This window comes from Bombus pascuorum, chromosome 12 (assembly GCF_905332965.1).
Source record: "Bombus pascuorum chromosome 12, iyBomPasc1.1, whole genome shotgun sequence".
Classification (NCBI taxonomy): domain Eukaryota; kingdom Metazoa; phylum Arthropoda; class Insecta; order Hymenoptera; family Apidae; genus Bombus; species Bombus pascuorum.
Window position 1 is genome coordinate 8,062,134 of NC_083499.1, and position 15,135 is coordinate 8,077,268.

At 29.1% G+C, this 15,135-nt stretch overlaps 2 protein-coding genes across 6 annotated transcripts; one reads left to right on the forward strand and one right to left on the reverse strand.

Moving 5' to 3' along the window:
• Window positions 1–506: 506 nt before the first annotated feature.
• Window positions 507–8,787, forward strand: LOC132912636 (WD repeat-containing protein 20). 5 transcript variants are annotated; one of them, XR_009659245.1, is made up of 5 exons: window positions 524–1,047; window positions 1,709–1,891; window positions 2,411–3,799; window positions 5,256–5,411; window positions 5,688–8,787. XR_009659245.1 is itself a non-coding variant. In XM_060970219.1 (4 exons), the coding sequence occupies exons 2-4, from the start codon at window positions 778–780 to the stop codon at window positions 3,893–3,895; spliced, it is 1,938 nt and encodes a 645-aa protein (XP_060826202.1). In that variant the 5' UTR covers window positions 507–608; window positions 669–777; the 3' UTR covers window positions 3,896–4,950. The 5 variants fall into 5 exon arrangements, 3 of the variants coding, with proteins under 3 accessions (XP_060826202.1, XP_060826203.1, XP_060826201.1); XR_009659244.1 differs by lacking the exon at window positions 5,256–5,411 and having other exon boundaries at window positions 5,688–5,974; window positions 7,729–8,787; XM_060970219.1 differs by lacking the exons at window positions 5,256–5,411; window positions 5,688–8,787 and having other exon boundaries at window positions 507–608; window positions 669–1,047; window positions 2,411–4,950.
• A 2,087-nt stretch (window positions 8,788–10,874) lies between these two features.
• On the reverse strand, window positions 10,875–12,268 carry LOC132912637 (translin-associated protein X). The gene is made up of 2 exons (XM_060970223.1): window positions 12,115–12,268; window positions 10,875–11,903 (listed from the first exon to the last, which is right to left on the reverse strand). The coding sequence occupies exon 2, from the start codon at window positions 11,837–11,839 to the stop codon at window positions 11,075–11,077; it is 765 nt and encodes a 254-aa protein (XP_060826206.1). The 5' UTR covers window positions 11,840–11,903; window positions 12,115–12,268; the 3' UTR covers window positions 10,875–11,074.
• Between the last annotated feature and the right edge of the window lie 2,867 nt (window positions 12,269–15,135).

A 15,135-nucleotide genomic window follows, 5' to 3' on the forward strand; every position in this document is an offset into this window, starting at 1 on the left:
CCCTGACAGGCTGTCAGAACCAACGAATTCAGGCAATGCTGCGCGCGCAGTAATAACACGGCGCTAACAGTGCCGTGCATTCTGTAATTTTATTTAATTTCTTCATTGCAAACGTTGAATTACAAAGATTTAAAAATATCCAGAATAATTATACATATTTTGATAGATCGTACAAGATATCCAATTGTATTAGGTATTACGTCATATTATTATATTATAATTTATTCTATATGGTTCTATTGTTTTAATATCATTAAAAATATATTGAAAATATCACACACAAATACGCAACATTATTAATATTTTCAATAGAATATGCGTAAATGTATTTTTTCTTTTCTTATCTGAAATCTGTATTTTAAGTACTTGAATGTTTACGACAATGAATATTTGAAATTTCTTTGTTAAGCTGCTTATTTAATATATACGAATTCATTTTTACGTTGCACATTGCTTATCACATGGAGGTAAAGGGAGTATCAGGGGTATGGTGGGGACGGAATTATCCTATACGAGGTTGAGAGTATGAGCTGCGGATCATAAATGCACGACGGGCAGTTTCGATATAGAACTTGGGGCGCCCTTAGCAAAGGTTACATGGAGAACCGGTAAGCTCTGATATTTGGAAGATTTTTAATACAAGGAGCTGCATAGTTGGTGTTTGACAGTTTTTACAAGCTGTCGAAGAAGAAATTATCGACAGACGTATAGAAAGGCAGAAACCAACACAGGTTTTTCGTGTCTGATGAGCTCCTCCGTCGCACCGCTGGTGGTAAGATGGCTGTGCAGTTGGATGGAGGAGGGAAGGAGGACTTGAAAACACAGTTTGTCACGCGGGAAGGAACCTACAAACTAATGACTTTGTCGGAGTATTCAAGGCCAAATAGGGTCGGTTACACGAATGGTCAAGGAAGTGCATCCGTTAGGGTGTCTTTCGTAACTTTACCGGATCCAGCGGATCCTACGGGTACACAAGGACTTGGTGACCGAATGTGTTTCAATTTTGGCAAGGAGCTTTATGTTTATGTCTATCGAGGAGTTAAAAAGGTAATCTAAACTTCCCCCATAGTTATTATATTTGTTATCATATTTAAATCTAATTGAGCGTGGATTCATTGAAATCTAACCTCGAAAATGCATATCAAGACTCCATCTTTGCACTATCACCACACCTAACATAGAGAATCCTTTTACTTTGTATATTACTGCATGTAAACTTATATTTATCAAACTTATCTCTAATTAGATAATTATTTTAACAATAGACACATCAGTCACTTTATTTAGAATGATAACTTGTTTATTTAACTTCATTTAAATTATAACATATATGTTATCTATCTTTCTCTTCCTTCCTTCAGGTCTTACTAGCTAAACTTTTAACTTTTTATTAATACATGCCATGTATACTAACTAACAAACTATATTTATTAAATATATATATTAATATATTTAACAATTTTATAATCCATGTTTATAAATCTGATGCAAATATTTGACATACGCAGACACAAGAAAATATTTTTGAAACATTAATTTTGATAAAATTTTATATCTTTCAAATAAATGTAACTGAGAAATATTAATGATCTTATATAGACAAATAAAATAAATAAAATTTATTAATTACAATATATTTTTACAATATCTTAATTTTAACATGTTATTAAAATTTACAATGAGTCAATGTTATATGAAAATATTTTAGGCTGTGGACTTAAATAAACCAGTGGACAAGAAGTTATATAAGGGAACTAATCCAACATGCCATAATTTTAATCAAACAACAGCAACTGCAGATAGTGCTCCGCTATTAGTTGGTTTTTCTACAGGTCAAATTCAACTGATAGATCCAATACAGAAAGAACTCAGCAAATTATATAATGAAGATGTAAGTAATTTGTTATGTTAAAAAATAGAAAATCATATAGATGTATGAATATACTTTGAAATACATACTGAACTAAATTTTTTGAAGATGTAAGAAGATTGTAAAATATTTCTGGTACAATCCTAAAATTTTGGGAATACATTTATTGTTATTGGTACAAATAGATTGTATAATATCTTATTATTAAAAAATTTGTACAAAGGTTGTTACCACTTTATCCAATCTCTGTGACATGAATGTCTTATCTTGTTGTAACATGATAAACAAAGATGTTAGTTAGTATGATAGTTTAATGATTCATAATACTCTATGCTGTAGTAACATATATTTAATACTATTCATATGTAATATTTAATTTTGTAAGTCTTATTTAGATTTTATGATGGAGCTAAATAAATTTAATCAGTAATTATGTAATTTTTTTGTTAACTTATTAGATAGCTGCAACAACCCATTTTTTAAAATTATACTTATTATTTGTTCAATAAATAAAAAGATATATATCTTTTAATGTTTCAGAGATTGATTGACAAAAGCAAAGTAACATGTATTAAATGGGTTCCTGGATCAAACAATCTCTTCTTGGTATCGCACAGTTCTGGGCAACTATATTTATATAATGAAGAACTTTTATGTGGAACCACAGCCCCTAATTATCAGTCTTTTAAATCAGGGGATGGTTATGCCATATATACTTGTAAAACAAAATCCACAAGAAACCCATTATATAGATGGGTAATAGGTGCAGAAGGATGTTGTATAAATGAATTTGCCTTTAGCCCATGTGGCTCAAACTTAGCAGTTGTTTCCCAAGATGGATTCTTGCGAGTATTTCAATATAATACAATGGAATTAGTGGGTTCAGCTAGAAGTTATTTTGGTGGATTTTTATGTGTATGTTGGTCTCCAGATGGAAGATATGTTGTTGTTGGCGGTGAAGATGATCTTGTGACAATTTGGAGCTTTCATGAAAAAAGAGTGGTGGCTCGGGGTCAAGGTCATCATAGCTGGGTAAGCGTAGTAGCTTTTGATCCTTATACTACATCTTATGAAGATCATGACCCAGACTTCAGTGGTTCAGATGATGAAACATTACCACATAATAATCATAATCATTATCATGAGAAGGCCAACCGTTTGTCTACAACATCGCAAGGAATTCATTCAAACAGAAACTCTTGTGGTTCAGAATTAAGAGTGTCAGGTGGTACATGCTACAGGTTAGGTAGTGTGTCGCAAGATACACAGTTGTGTTTGTGGGATATTACAGAAGATGTGTTGAGACAACCAATGTGTGCAAAACAAAGGCCATCTACAGCAGGTTCTAGTACTCTTCCTACATCAACAGTCAACAGTGGGAATGGTTCAACAACGAATCATCATTTGAACAATTCTAAACATAATAATTTGAATAATGTTAATTACAAAGAAAACGCGAGTGGTAATAATGAAAGTAGTAATAATAGCATGAGTACAAATACAGCAGTGTCAACTGTAAATTCCTTGACACAAAGGTTAGCAGGCCTTGGTTTTGGTGATCGTAAGGGTGATAATCATAAAAGGAACTTTAGCCTCACTATGAGAGGTAGTGGTGCATCTAATAGCACAATAATACAGAACAGTAGTGGTGATAAAGCTACTACTAACTTAAATACAAATAGTAATTTGAACAGTGTCAGTGGAAGTTTAGTAGGTGCAAATAAAAAGGTTAGTTCTGTGATGGACGATCCTATGAGGTTGATAGGGACTGCCTGGTGCCCTAGGTTTGATGAGTGCCCAGTGCTAGAGCCACTAGTGTGCAAGAAGTTGGCACACGAGAGATTGACTGAATTAGTGTTTAGGGAAGATTGCTTCGTAACAGCATGTCAAGATGGATATGTCTACACATGGGCAAGGCCTGGTCACATGGTAGGTCCTCTCACCATCAGCAGCACTCTGCACAGGCCACATCATCATAGCAATCCTTACACCAACATTAATTCCCTGCGATCTAACGATCTATGATGTAACCCATCTTCAATCTTTTTTGCAATTTTGTGAAGTAGGATTTTTTAGTAATGAATTCTGATTTGTATATAGAGATAAAACTTGAAATCATTACTGTTATTGAACACAATAATACCTAGGACAATTTTTCTATTGTCATTGTTGAATTATATTAGGCAAAACATGTTTTTTTGGACACATAACTTTATTAAATGTGAAAAATATGAAAGGGTGATTTTGTTATTCTTTATCTTTAGTATTGTAATAAGCATTGTTCTTGTGGCATCATACATACACATGCAAAATTTTTATTTCAGAATGAATGTACTTCTTGTCTTATATTTACAAACTAAATACTAGTTTACATTTTATCCAAAGCAGTATACATTATATTGAAAGGTGCCATTGGAATATATTAAAGATTTAGCAATATTTTTTAGTCTGTATTGTATATCAATTACAGAAATACATGGATGGATGATACTATGAATGGAAAAATTTAATATATCGATCTATATTCTATTTTAACAAAATTTCTAGTCTTTCTTATTGCATGATACATGAAATATAAGATTTCACATTCAATCTTTATATTTTTCAATTTTTTCAATTAAGAAAAATATGAATTTCCAAGGAAATTTTTTTATTCTGTAAAATTTTGATATTAATTGAATAACAGAAATCAAGGAAATCATAAATATAAATAATATAAGGTTCATTCATAGTGTAAACCAGCATTTATATTTGTGCCTAATGATCATCTGGTCAAAATATATTCAATATTAATATTAAAAGAATATATTAGTATGATTATAAATAGAATATATTTATATTTGATTTCCATCATTGAGAGTAATATTGTTTGCGCCCCCATAAAATTTTGTAACAGGGCAGGCCCCTTAAACCCTTCTTTCTTTCCTGTAAAGTGTTATGAGCTTAGCTTAGCAAATAATAGAAAAACAATGAATTATTTAGTTAAACTATTGTCCTGGATTATAATGATGTGACATTTAATCCTTTGTTGAAAACAATGAATTGCCTTGTTGTACAATAAAGCAAAACTTTGAATGAAATATTGCTGCTTGCTTCCTGCTTGAGTTTTATACGAAATGCAATGCAGAAGCTCCAGAAGAAAAATTGAATCAGATATACGTATATAAATATATATGTTTATACAAATCTTTACAATTTATTTTAATTCCATTAGTTGTAATTTATTCTGAAATATGAGAATTTAAAATGTCAGATTCAGTTTCCTGGTGTTATGCATAAAGCATTTCTATCATCAAAATACCCTATGCTCCTTTATGTTATAGTGGTTTAACCAGTTAAAATTTTTGTGATAATTTTCATATAGTATGCATTGCTTCTTTTATAGTGACAGTCTTATAGTTTTATCGGAAGATGCTTGTGCTTGTTTCTTAAGCCGTTGGGACATTAATTTTTTACTTTGATTGGAAAGATTAATGTTCTGTACCATGCTTTGGCTGATGCAAGAGAATCATGGATGAATCTTCCCAGAGTTTATCGCATGGTACGTATAATAATTTGTTTCCAACTTGTTTATTGCTTGATCAAACAAAGTAGTATATTATGTTTTTTATATGCTCGTGTAGTAGTATGTACCTTGCTAAGGCATTTTTAAATTGTCATTGATCATACTTCTACGCTATTATTGCACTGTTCTTTAATGCACTTATAGAGATAATTATATATGTGTGTTCCAAATGCTTCCAACATTTGCAGAATTTTTGTAAAAACAACCAAAATTATTTTTGATAATAAATTTTTATGCATTTTTCAATTACAGGCAGGAATAGGACAGGTTGGAAATGCTCTCCACGTGATCAGTCCCACGGAAGGTGGAGGTACCATAGTATAGCCAGAACCAGATATTAACACATCTTCAAAGCACGAAGAAAAATACGTCCCACTAATGCATACGTTGCAATCTTCAAAAATGCAGTTTCAACCATATATCCACTATTGCCACTTGTATTATGTATGGCCAAGTGAAAATTATTCCAGTATTCTTTGAAAAATGGGTGATTCCAAGAGCATCTAACAATTGATTGCTAAAAAATACATTTTTATTTGGTAAGTTATTTTTAGTGAATACCAATTGCCCTTCCTTCTTAATTTTTTCTTTTTTTAAACGTGAGAAGATATTAAAATTTCATAATGTTATACAAATTTTATAAAAGAACCCAGCGAAAGTAATAAATAAATTGTGTGTACATGTATATATGTATACATATGTATGTTTGATCTTGCATACTGTACTAAATCATTCCAATAAGGTCCGCTTAGGAAAATAAATTTGAATTGAATGGTGTTAATACTAAATGCTTATGTATATTGTCAAAGAATTTTATATTACCAACATTTACTTGTAATTATTTAGAAACATGATTTTAAATAGTTAGCTTCTTGTGGCTTAGATTAACAAGCAGTGCAACTATTGTAATCAGTCAGAGCAATATGTACATATAAAGTATTTTAATTTGCGTACTGTTACTAGGGATTAATTGTTTTTATCTTGAGTAATATTATGTACGAAAAAGCGAATTAGATAGTATGTAAAACAGAATTTATGTTATTTCATTTTTTAAATTTAATTATACCAAATATTATTTTTTTATATCGTTAACTTTAAGAAATATTTACTGAAAAGATATGTTATAATGTTCCTTGTTTATGTTTCACTTCTTGTTAATGCAGTTCAGGAATATAGTCGGGTTATCGATAACTAAATTGCCTTAATAAGATTGTAAGCTAAATAAAGAAAATTTTTATTTGTTCTATAATGTGGTTACACGAATATGTTTCTAAGAAACTTGTTCGCTTTATTGAAAATCTATAATGAGTGCATCGTCGATGTACGATCAGTTGAAAACGAAGTGTAAAAGATGACTTTATATCTGAGAGCTACAAAGCATTGGTCGTAGATAATTAATTAAAAATCCGACTAAAAAAGTAACCTGTATATTGTTAGAATAGTAGTTTTAAATTTCTATTTGATTATAACTCTGTATGGAGTCTTTGTAACAACTTGCGAGTAAGCATTGTATCTCTTAATTTTATTTACGAAGATTTTATGTGTTATTACAACATAACAATGAATCATTTTTACAACGAATAAATAAATATTTTTATATAGTTCTCAGATACGAAAGTCTATCACAGTAAACAAATAATTATAAATGTATGAACAAATAGTTATTGAATATTCTAATGATAAACAGTATTTCATATTGCATATTCCACACGGCGATACTATTTATTACTTTATAAAAATAAATAATTACAGAAATATATATATATACATATATATACACACGTTAAAGTATTAACGTCAAAATGTAAAAACGATTTGTATTGTTGTAATTTTTAAACAGTTTGGAAACGATGACACATTTTTTCACCTATCATGGGCATTTCTTTCAAAATATTATTAATTTAGCGATGAGATGCAGACGAAGTACAGAATCGTAATTGTATAAAACGTATTTATTCATTATCATACAAAGTTAATAAGTAAACTATATGATTTAGATAATTGTGTGTGAACCAGTGTTTCTTGGACAATAATATCTGTCATGGCATGCATTCAAATAGTCATAAATATTTTATGATTGTTAAACATATTATAGACTTAATTTATACTTCAGTCATTGAGAATCACTGGTCTTGGCGATAGTATACCTTTTCTGAAATCTTTTTTGTAAAATTATTAAAAGTATTTCCAAGCATATTTTCACGCATATTCATATTTTATGTTATAAGTAAATGAATTATTCTCGATATAAATGCGTATTGTGTATATATTAATAAATTCTGTTTTTACGCAGATAAAAGTAATGGACAGACAGAGGTAATTCTGTTTTGAAAGGTATGTTTTAATATCATGTGCAAAAAAAAAAAAAAACAATAACAACTATATTTTTATGTTAAATTAATAAACATAAAAGTATTATTGCAATAATAACAGCATCGCAGCTTTCGTGATAATTGTCGGTATTTCAGGCAAGAATCGACAAGTTTTTGTTGTATTACTTGAAATTTGAAAGTTACATAACGCTTGATACCGTCTACTTTTTGATAAACAATAAATATGTATGTAACATTGCTCTTTTTCATTTAAGCTCTTCGAGGTGTACTGTGATACATGCGTATGCTGACATTGACTAATTACCTAATTGTAAGTAACGAAAGTAAGAATTATGCTAATATCGTGTGTTAAGGCGAATGATTAATTTTCAAACTGTTGATCGAACATTTCTTCATATCGGTATGCGTTATTAAGCCGAAAACTAACGAAGGCTGGCCTGTTAAATATTAAACTATATTTGATTTACCGAATCGGAGATTTATAATGTTCCTACATTGTAAACTAAATAACGAGTCCATAATAAATAATACGTTTTATTTGATTAGTACTGACCAGAAATCGCAGTATCGAATTTATTAGTTAACTTATCAAATTATTTTATTCGATGACCATAAATATATTTCTTGAATTGCTCTATTTTGAAGTTTTATTTTTCAAGTATTAGTTACTATTATTTAAAGATATTTTTCGTTTCGTAAAGCGAATAAGATTCCTTTATATCGAAGAAATCTGCATAATATTACTATTAATACAATAATTGATACAACGATACAAAGGAATATTTTATTGCGAACTGGTTAACTAGTCTGGCTGATTACATCCGTACAGATGCACATAAAAATGTCCGATCTTTCCTATTTGTTGACTTTTCTATGAAACATTTTTCAACGCAGTTTTACGATTAAATTTTACGATTAAATCGCATTAAATTTTTAATTATTTTCGCATTTTACTTCATTTATTTATAAAAGTGTACATTCTTTGTAATTATAAATGAAACAAATTTAATTGTTATTACCGTCGTGTACTTTCCTTTCTAACATATTTACCCGATACATATTATGAATATTATTATTTCTAAAACCGTAGTTAGTTAAGTGTTGTTTTTTTACACGATTCATAAAAAGTTTACAGGCAACAAATTTTTTTTATGACGCTGCTTAGCCGACTACGATTATGTTCGATTTGTTCTTTTCTGTTTTCATTTTTTTCTTTAACATTTGTATAACGTATCTTTATTAGTGCAACAAAATTTTATTTTGTAACTGATTTTACAATATGAAAAATTTTATACATAATATACTCAGAAAATTTTCTGTAAATATAATAAATAGAAGAAATGAAAAAATTACAAATACTTCGAGTAGATAACGACGTGGTGCAAAAAATGGACTTACAAATAGGTAATAACATCATTGGCCGAAATGTTGAAACTGGAGTAAGTATGTTAATAATGCAAAGGAAAAATATAACAAAATAATCTTGAATTATTTCTGAATTGTCGATTATCTATTTCAAAATTGTAGATGTATTATGTACTTATATCTTATATATATGTACACGTTCTTATGTATGCGTAATGAGTATGTTTCATTACGGGAAAGCTTCTTTTCATATATTCCTTCCACATTTAAAAACGTTTGCACCCTTCCAATCTAAAACTATTGTGAATTGTGAAAATTTAGTGTGCATAATTTGTATTTCAGTGTGATGATGATCGAATTATAAAATATGCCGCAATAATAAATTTAACATCTGACAGTGAAATGACAATAACACCGGTAAGAAGGAATTCGTGATTATTTATAATGATGTAGATACATCGAATGCACCATTTATTAGTGTCCTATAGGAATTATTTTCTAGTATCAGGTTGCACCATGTTATATGAAGTCTATCGAATCGTCGCGATGGCAACTTCTTAAATTGGGTGTTACAGTACCGGTAAAACCTGGAGATGTTTGTACTCTGGTACCGGATAAATGTTGGTTTAAAATTATATCAGTACCTGATAAAATGGAAAATAATGAGGACTATACGTTAAAACGAAAAGTATTAAATTAATGTCTTTAATGATAGTGAAATTAATTTTCTAACATTTCTTAATAATTCCATTATAGGTTAATGAAGATGTAGATTCTAATACTGTACGTGATAAAAGACTCTGTTCAGGAGAAGGAGATAATTCACGTTCTTCATGCAATGTATTGCATGAAATATTAAATAACGATCATGATGTAAATAAAGTAAATGTTGAAGAAAGTGTTATAAACGAAGATAATTTAACATATAATAAGAATGAAAATAAAACACAAGATGCAAATTCTACATTAATATGTGATTATCACAACATAGATCAGTCATCTGCAATTGAGAGATCTGCTTATGAAGTTCAAAACATGAATAAAGAGAATAGTGAATCTTATGTAAATGAAAAGACTTTAAGCTTTCAAGAGAATTCAGATTTACCCTCTATAAGCGAAGACAATGAAAAAGTGATGTTAAAAGATATACAATCCTCTGTTTCAAAAAATGTACACAGATCAAAAATATCTGCTAATGCAACAGGAAATGTTTTCAGAAGAGATAAATGCAAATATGGAGAGGAATGTTATAGGTAATTTTATATGTTTTTTTTTCTTATTATAAAGTGTTTCATGAAAAACTTCTTTGGTAGGAAAAATTCACAGCATAGAGATAAATTTTGCCATCCTGAAGATTCTGATTATGATATACCTGATAATAGAGAAGAATGTCCCTATGGTACTCGATGCTATCGTAAAAACCCTCAGCATAAAATGAAGTTCAAACATACTGGTACAAATATTGCAAATAATAAGCATAAGAAACAGAATTCTAAACGAACACGAATACAAAAATCTTTGGATACTATAAGTGGAATGGAGGATTCATCTGTAGAGGAGTCTGCTGAGGAATCTGTTGATGAATCTGAGTATGAGCCTTCTAGCAATGATGAAAGTTCAGATGATGATGAAATGTACTCTGACAAAAATTGAAAGTGGGCTGGGAAATGATATAGCTGAGTAATACTATAGATATAAAATCTTTATATCTATATAAAAATGTACTTTAATGTTAGAAATATGGGAATATGGAAATAATATATTTTATAAATATTTTTACAATGTTAAAGTTGATAACTGAAAAAAATGATGCAAACATTATCTCATTTATTATAAATATATAAAAACAATATTAAATAAACTACTTAAAAATAATTATGGAATATTTGTGGTTATCTTCAAAGTTATTATTTATGTTCTTCTTTGATGTTTATAAGTTTTTTAATAGACTTGATAACTTTCATCACTATCTGCTGTATATTCATTAACAACTAGATCCATAAGTATGTGTTTTGGTACTTCTGAACCTCTTACATTAATTGCATAGCAAGCACTTTCTATTTTCTGGAGGTTTTGTTCAAGTGTGTTAAGCTTTTTATTCATTAACCTATTTGAAGCATTTGCAAAACCAAGAAAACATTTATATATATCTCTAACAAAATTGCATATTTGGTAACATTTATCTTTGTCTCCTTTTGCCAAGCTATTGATGCACACACGCATTAGTTCTCCAGTCAGATCTGCAATGCCCAAGATATATTCATGCGGACTGACTAAAACCTGTACAATTTTATCATTAATAATCTCAGGAATTCTATAAGTAAGTGTTTTTCCTATTTCTAACCAACTTTTCATATTATCACAATTTAGATACTGATAAAATGTAACAGCTTCTATATATTCTTCCAAACCATTACGATAAGCTTTAAGATAAAGGTATGGATCTTGATCTTCTAATTCATGTGCAATAGATTTAAAAAAGGTTGTTGCAACTTTTTGCAATCTCATATCAGCTTCACGTAGCACACTTTCCTGTTTGCTTTTTTTATCTATGGTGTGCAAAAGAAAAATTATTCTTTTACTTTCTATAGTAATATCTCTGCTAAATTTTACAATCTTTTCAAAACGATCATGTTTGTTATCTAATTCAGTCGCATATGCTCGAAACTGTTGTAAAATTTCACTGCTTTCATCTGTAATATCCATGATCTCTTTTTTCTTATCATCGTCGTTAATCTTCTTAGTACAGCAATGTTCACGATTTTGTTCACTTTCTTCGTCTAGTTATAAAATAAGAAAATTAAAATTTTAATATTCTTTGTTAAAATTGCCGGTATGTTTGGTTTAATGAAGTACATTCTGATTTAAAATCACATCACACGGATTTAGTAAATATTATAAACAAAAGTGATTTATAAGAAACTGATAATATGAATGATGTAAAGTAGATTTTAAAATATTTTATAATTTCATTAATATACCTTTGATTTGTGACATAATTTTCTTAATGATGCAACGTTATTACGTTAGATTATAAATACAATTACAAACGAATAGAACTGTCTTCTATTTATGTATGTAATAACAACACCATTGACTAAGTACAAAATAGATCTGGCATTCAGTGCTTTTTCGTGTTCCACGTTTTGGGAGTCACCTAACCTTAGTCGATGAGTCACCTAACCAGGGATGTCCAACTGTCCCGCAATATTTAATGATGGGTGTAATTACTGTATTTGTTGCCTAAGGGAAGAAAGAAGAATTTTGGAAAAATATATAATAAAAGATTATATATGTATATATGTATATACAAAATGTGTATAGATTGCAATATGCAATAGGTTTTGGACTGGCAGGTTGCACAGTTCTTAGGTTGATATCATTTTTCAAATAGCAGTATTCGGAAATGTTAATATTTCTATCGCTTTTTATATAGTAATATTTTAGAACATTAATATTTGGTAAACGCGATTCCAATTATTTATTAATAAGATATATCTATGTATACTATTACAAAATCTTGTATTTTATTATAACATAATACATAATTTATTAGAAAGAATCGAATAACTTGCGTAGAAAGTTAAAATCCTTTCATGAATTATAGATTTTTGTATTAAAATAAATGTCGAGAAAATGCAGTATTAGAGTACTAATAGAACATAATACGTACCTGAGTAATTTGCGCTCTGGTAACAAAAATAGGAATTAAACTTTGAAATCAGAACAATTTCGCGCGCTGTCATATTGAAAGGAGGAAGTAACTGAAGAGTGTTCGTTATAAATGTGGAAAATTTAATACATATCGATATGTCATTACTTCAAAATGGTAAGAACCCTACTTTGAATCGTTTTATATGCACAGATATTAACATATTGCGGACACATCACGTTCGTGAAAATTCTTGTGCTTATTCTAATATTTGAGGCCGGTTACAAAAATTATTGTATTTTCATCGTTGAGATTTAGAAAGAAACAATTAACTATACCTTTAATATAGCTAGTAATAAAACGACTAGTCTACAATATGTTAATACAATTAATAGCGATTTATCGTATTTCCATATAAATAAATGGATATCGAAATAAATTTCAAGAAAATCCGGCTAATAACCGGTTACTGATAGAACGTGATACGTTCCTGAATCAAGCGCACTCTCGTGGTCAATTTTGAAATAAAAATTTGAAATTACACCATTTCGCGCGGCGTCATCTTGAAAAGGGGAAGCAACTGTCAAGAGCTCGTCACAAATGTGAAAAATTTAATATACAACACCAAGTCATTGCTTCAAAATGGTGAGAATCTTAATTTGGTTCATTTATATTCATAATCTAATATATAATTTATTCTAATTTAATGAAGATTTTACAATGTACATTTAGGATTTACAATTTCTGTAGTAATTAAACTTTATTCGAATTTTAATTCATTTTGTTATTAAAATTTCAAATTTGGCTAGAGTTTGGAATTTTTTTATTTTTCATTATATCAAACTTCCTAACAATCAAAAATATGTTTTTAAGAACAAATTATATTTCATATATTTTGTTCCAGGTTCTTCACAACTTTAACTTTTTCCTCTTCTCCCGGAAGGATGTATAGCGGTGATTCAGCTTAAAAAATGTAAGAATCTTTGCACATTGTATTTCAATTAACTTTATCTGTTTTGTATATTGGCTATTTTCATTTATTATTAATTATTAATTAAAAAATAAAATCTGATTGAAAAATAGGTTTAAACTGTCCATTTTTGAATTGAATATTATTATCAAAATTTTTTATATAATAGAGGTCAATATTTTATTATTTCAAACTTTTAAAATAATTAACACTGTTATTGAGAAGAATATTCTGTTTTGTTACAGATTTCTTGCAATCTGCGCTTCTACTATGGAATTCGAGGATTCTTCTTTGATAATAGGCTTCACGGTGACTTGTTTGGGCCACAACATTCATAACAACATTCTTCGCGTTTAATCGTGAGTTGCATGCATTTTTGTTCCTCCGGTCACTCAATCATGTCGTAGGACGAAAGGTTCGAATCGACACGGGTGAATGGTTGTAATTTACGTAGAATTTTTTACGAGTACAGTGACCGTGGATATTTATTATATCCATGAGTAGTAACATTTCCTCTATGTATTATTTATTAGTTCAGGATAGGTCTTCTTGCACATCGCGTTTTTTTATATCAATTACACGATACTGACAAATTTTGTATTAATAATATCGATAATGGTACTAATTGATACAAACGATATATTAACAATTAATTTTAATTTTGTGATTGAAGATATGTTCACTATAATGGTGGTATAGGTGGAATGTGTATTTACTGAGAATTGAAATGACTTAATTAAATATTTCGTAATAATGAAGTCGGATACCCTCCGACTTTGTTGCATTCAAAATTGCAATTATTGCATATCTAATGATAATGATAATAATAAGTCCTTTTTATTTCACCTTCTGTTTTCTGATGACATTATTTTAAAGGATTTAATTGTTCGCCCTTCATTTTTGAATGTGGGTATTGATTTAAAATATACATATAGAGATATTAAAGTTCAATCCTGCCGTACTAAATGTATTGAATTTTATGTGCAAGAAGAAATTTCGCGACAGGCAAATTTTGGAGTCAAAGCAACAAGTTTTGAGTTCTGTTTTCATACTTTCGAAAATGTGCTTTGACAAAGGGATTGCCTGAGGTTGTTTGTATTAATATTTAACTTTGAGCAAGCATTCAATAAATTTCTTATTCAGTGTCAGTTTGTCTTTTTTGTAATATAATTTCAGTAATTTATGGTGTCAATTATTTGAACGAATCATTATATTGCATTGATGCTATTTATATTGTTTACTGTAAATAAAATTACTGTAAATAAATAAATAGTAATTGAGATAAAATACGAAAATGCAAAATGAAAAAAGATCAGCCCGCTAAAGACGAAATAGATGCACTAATACTTTTTTTTTAGTTAGGATTTTCAGGTTTTACCC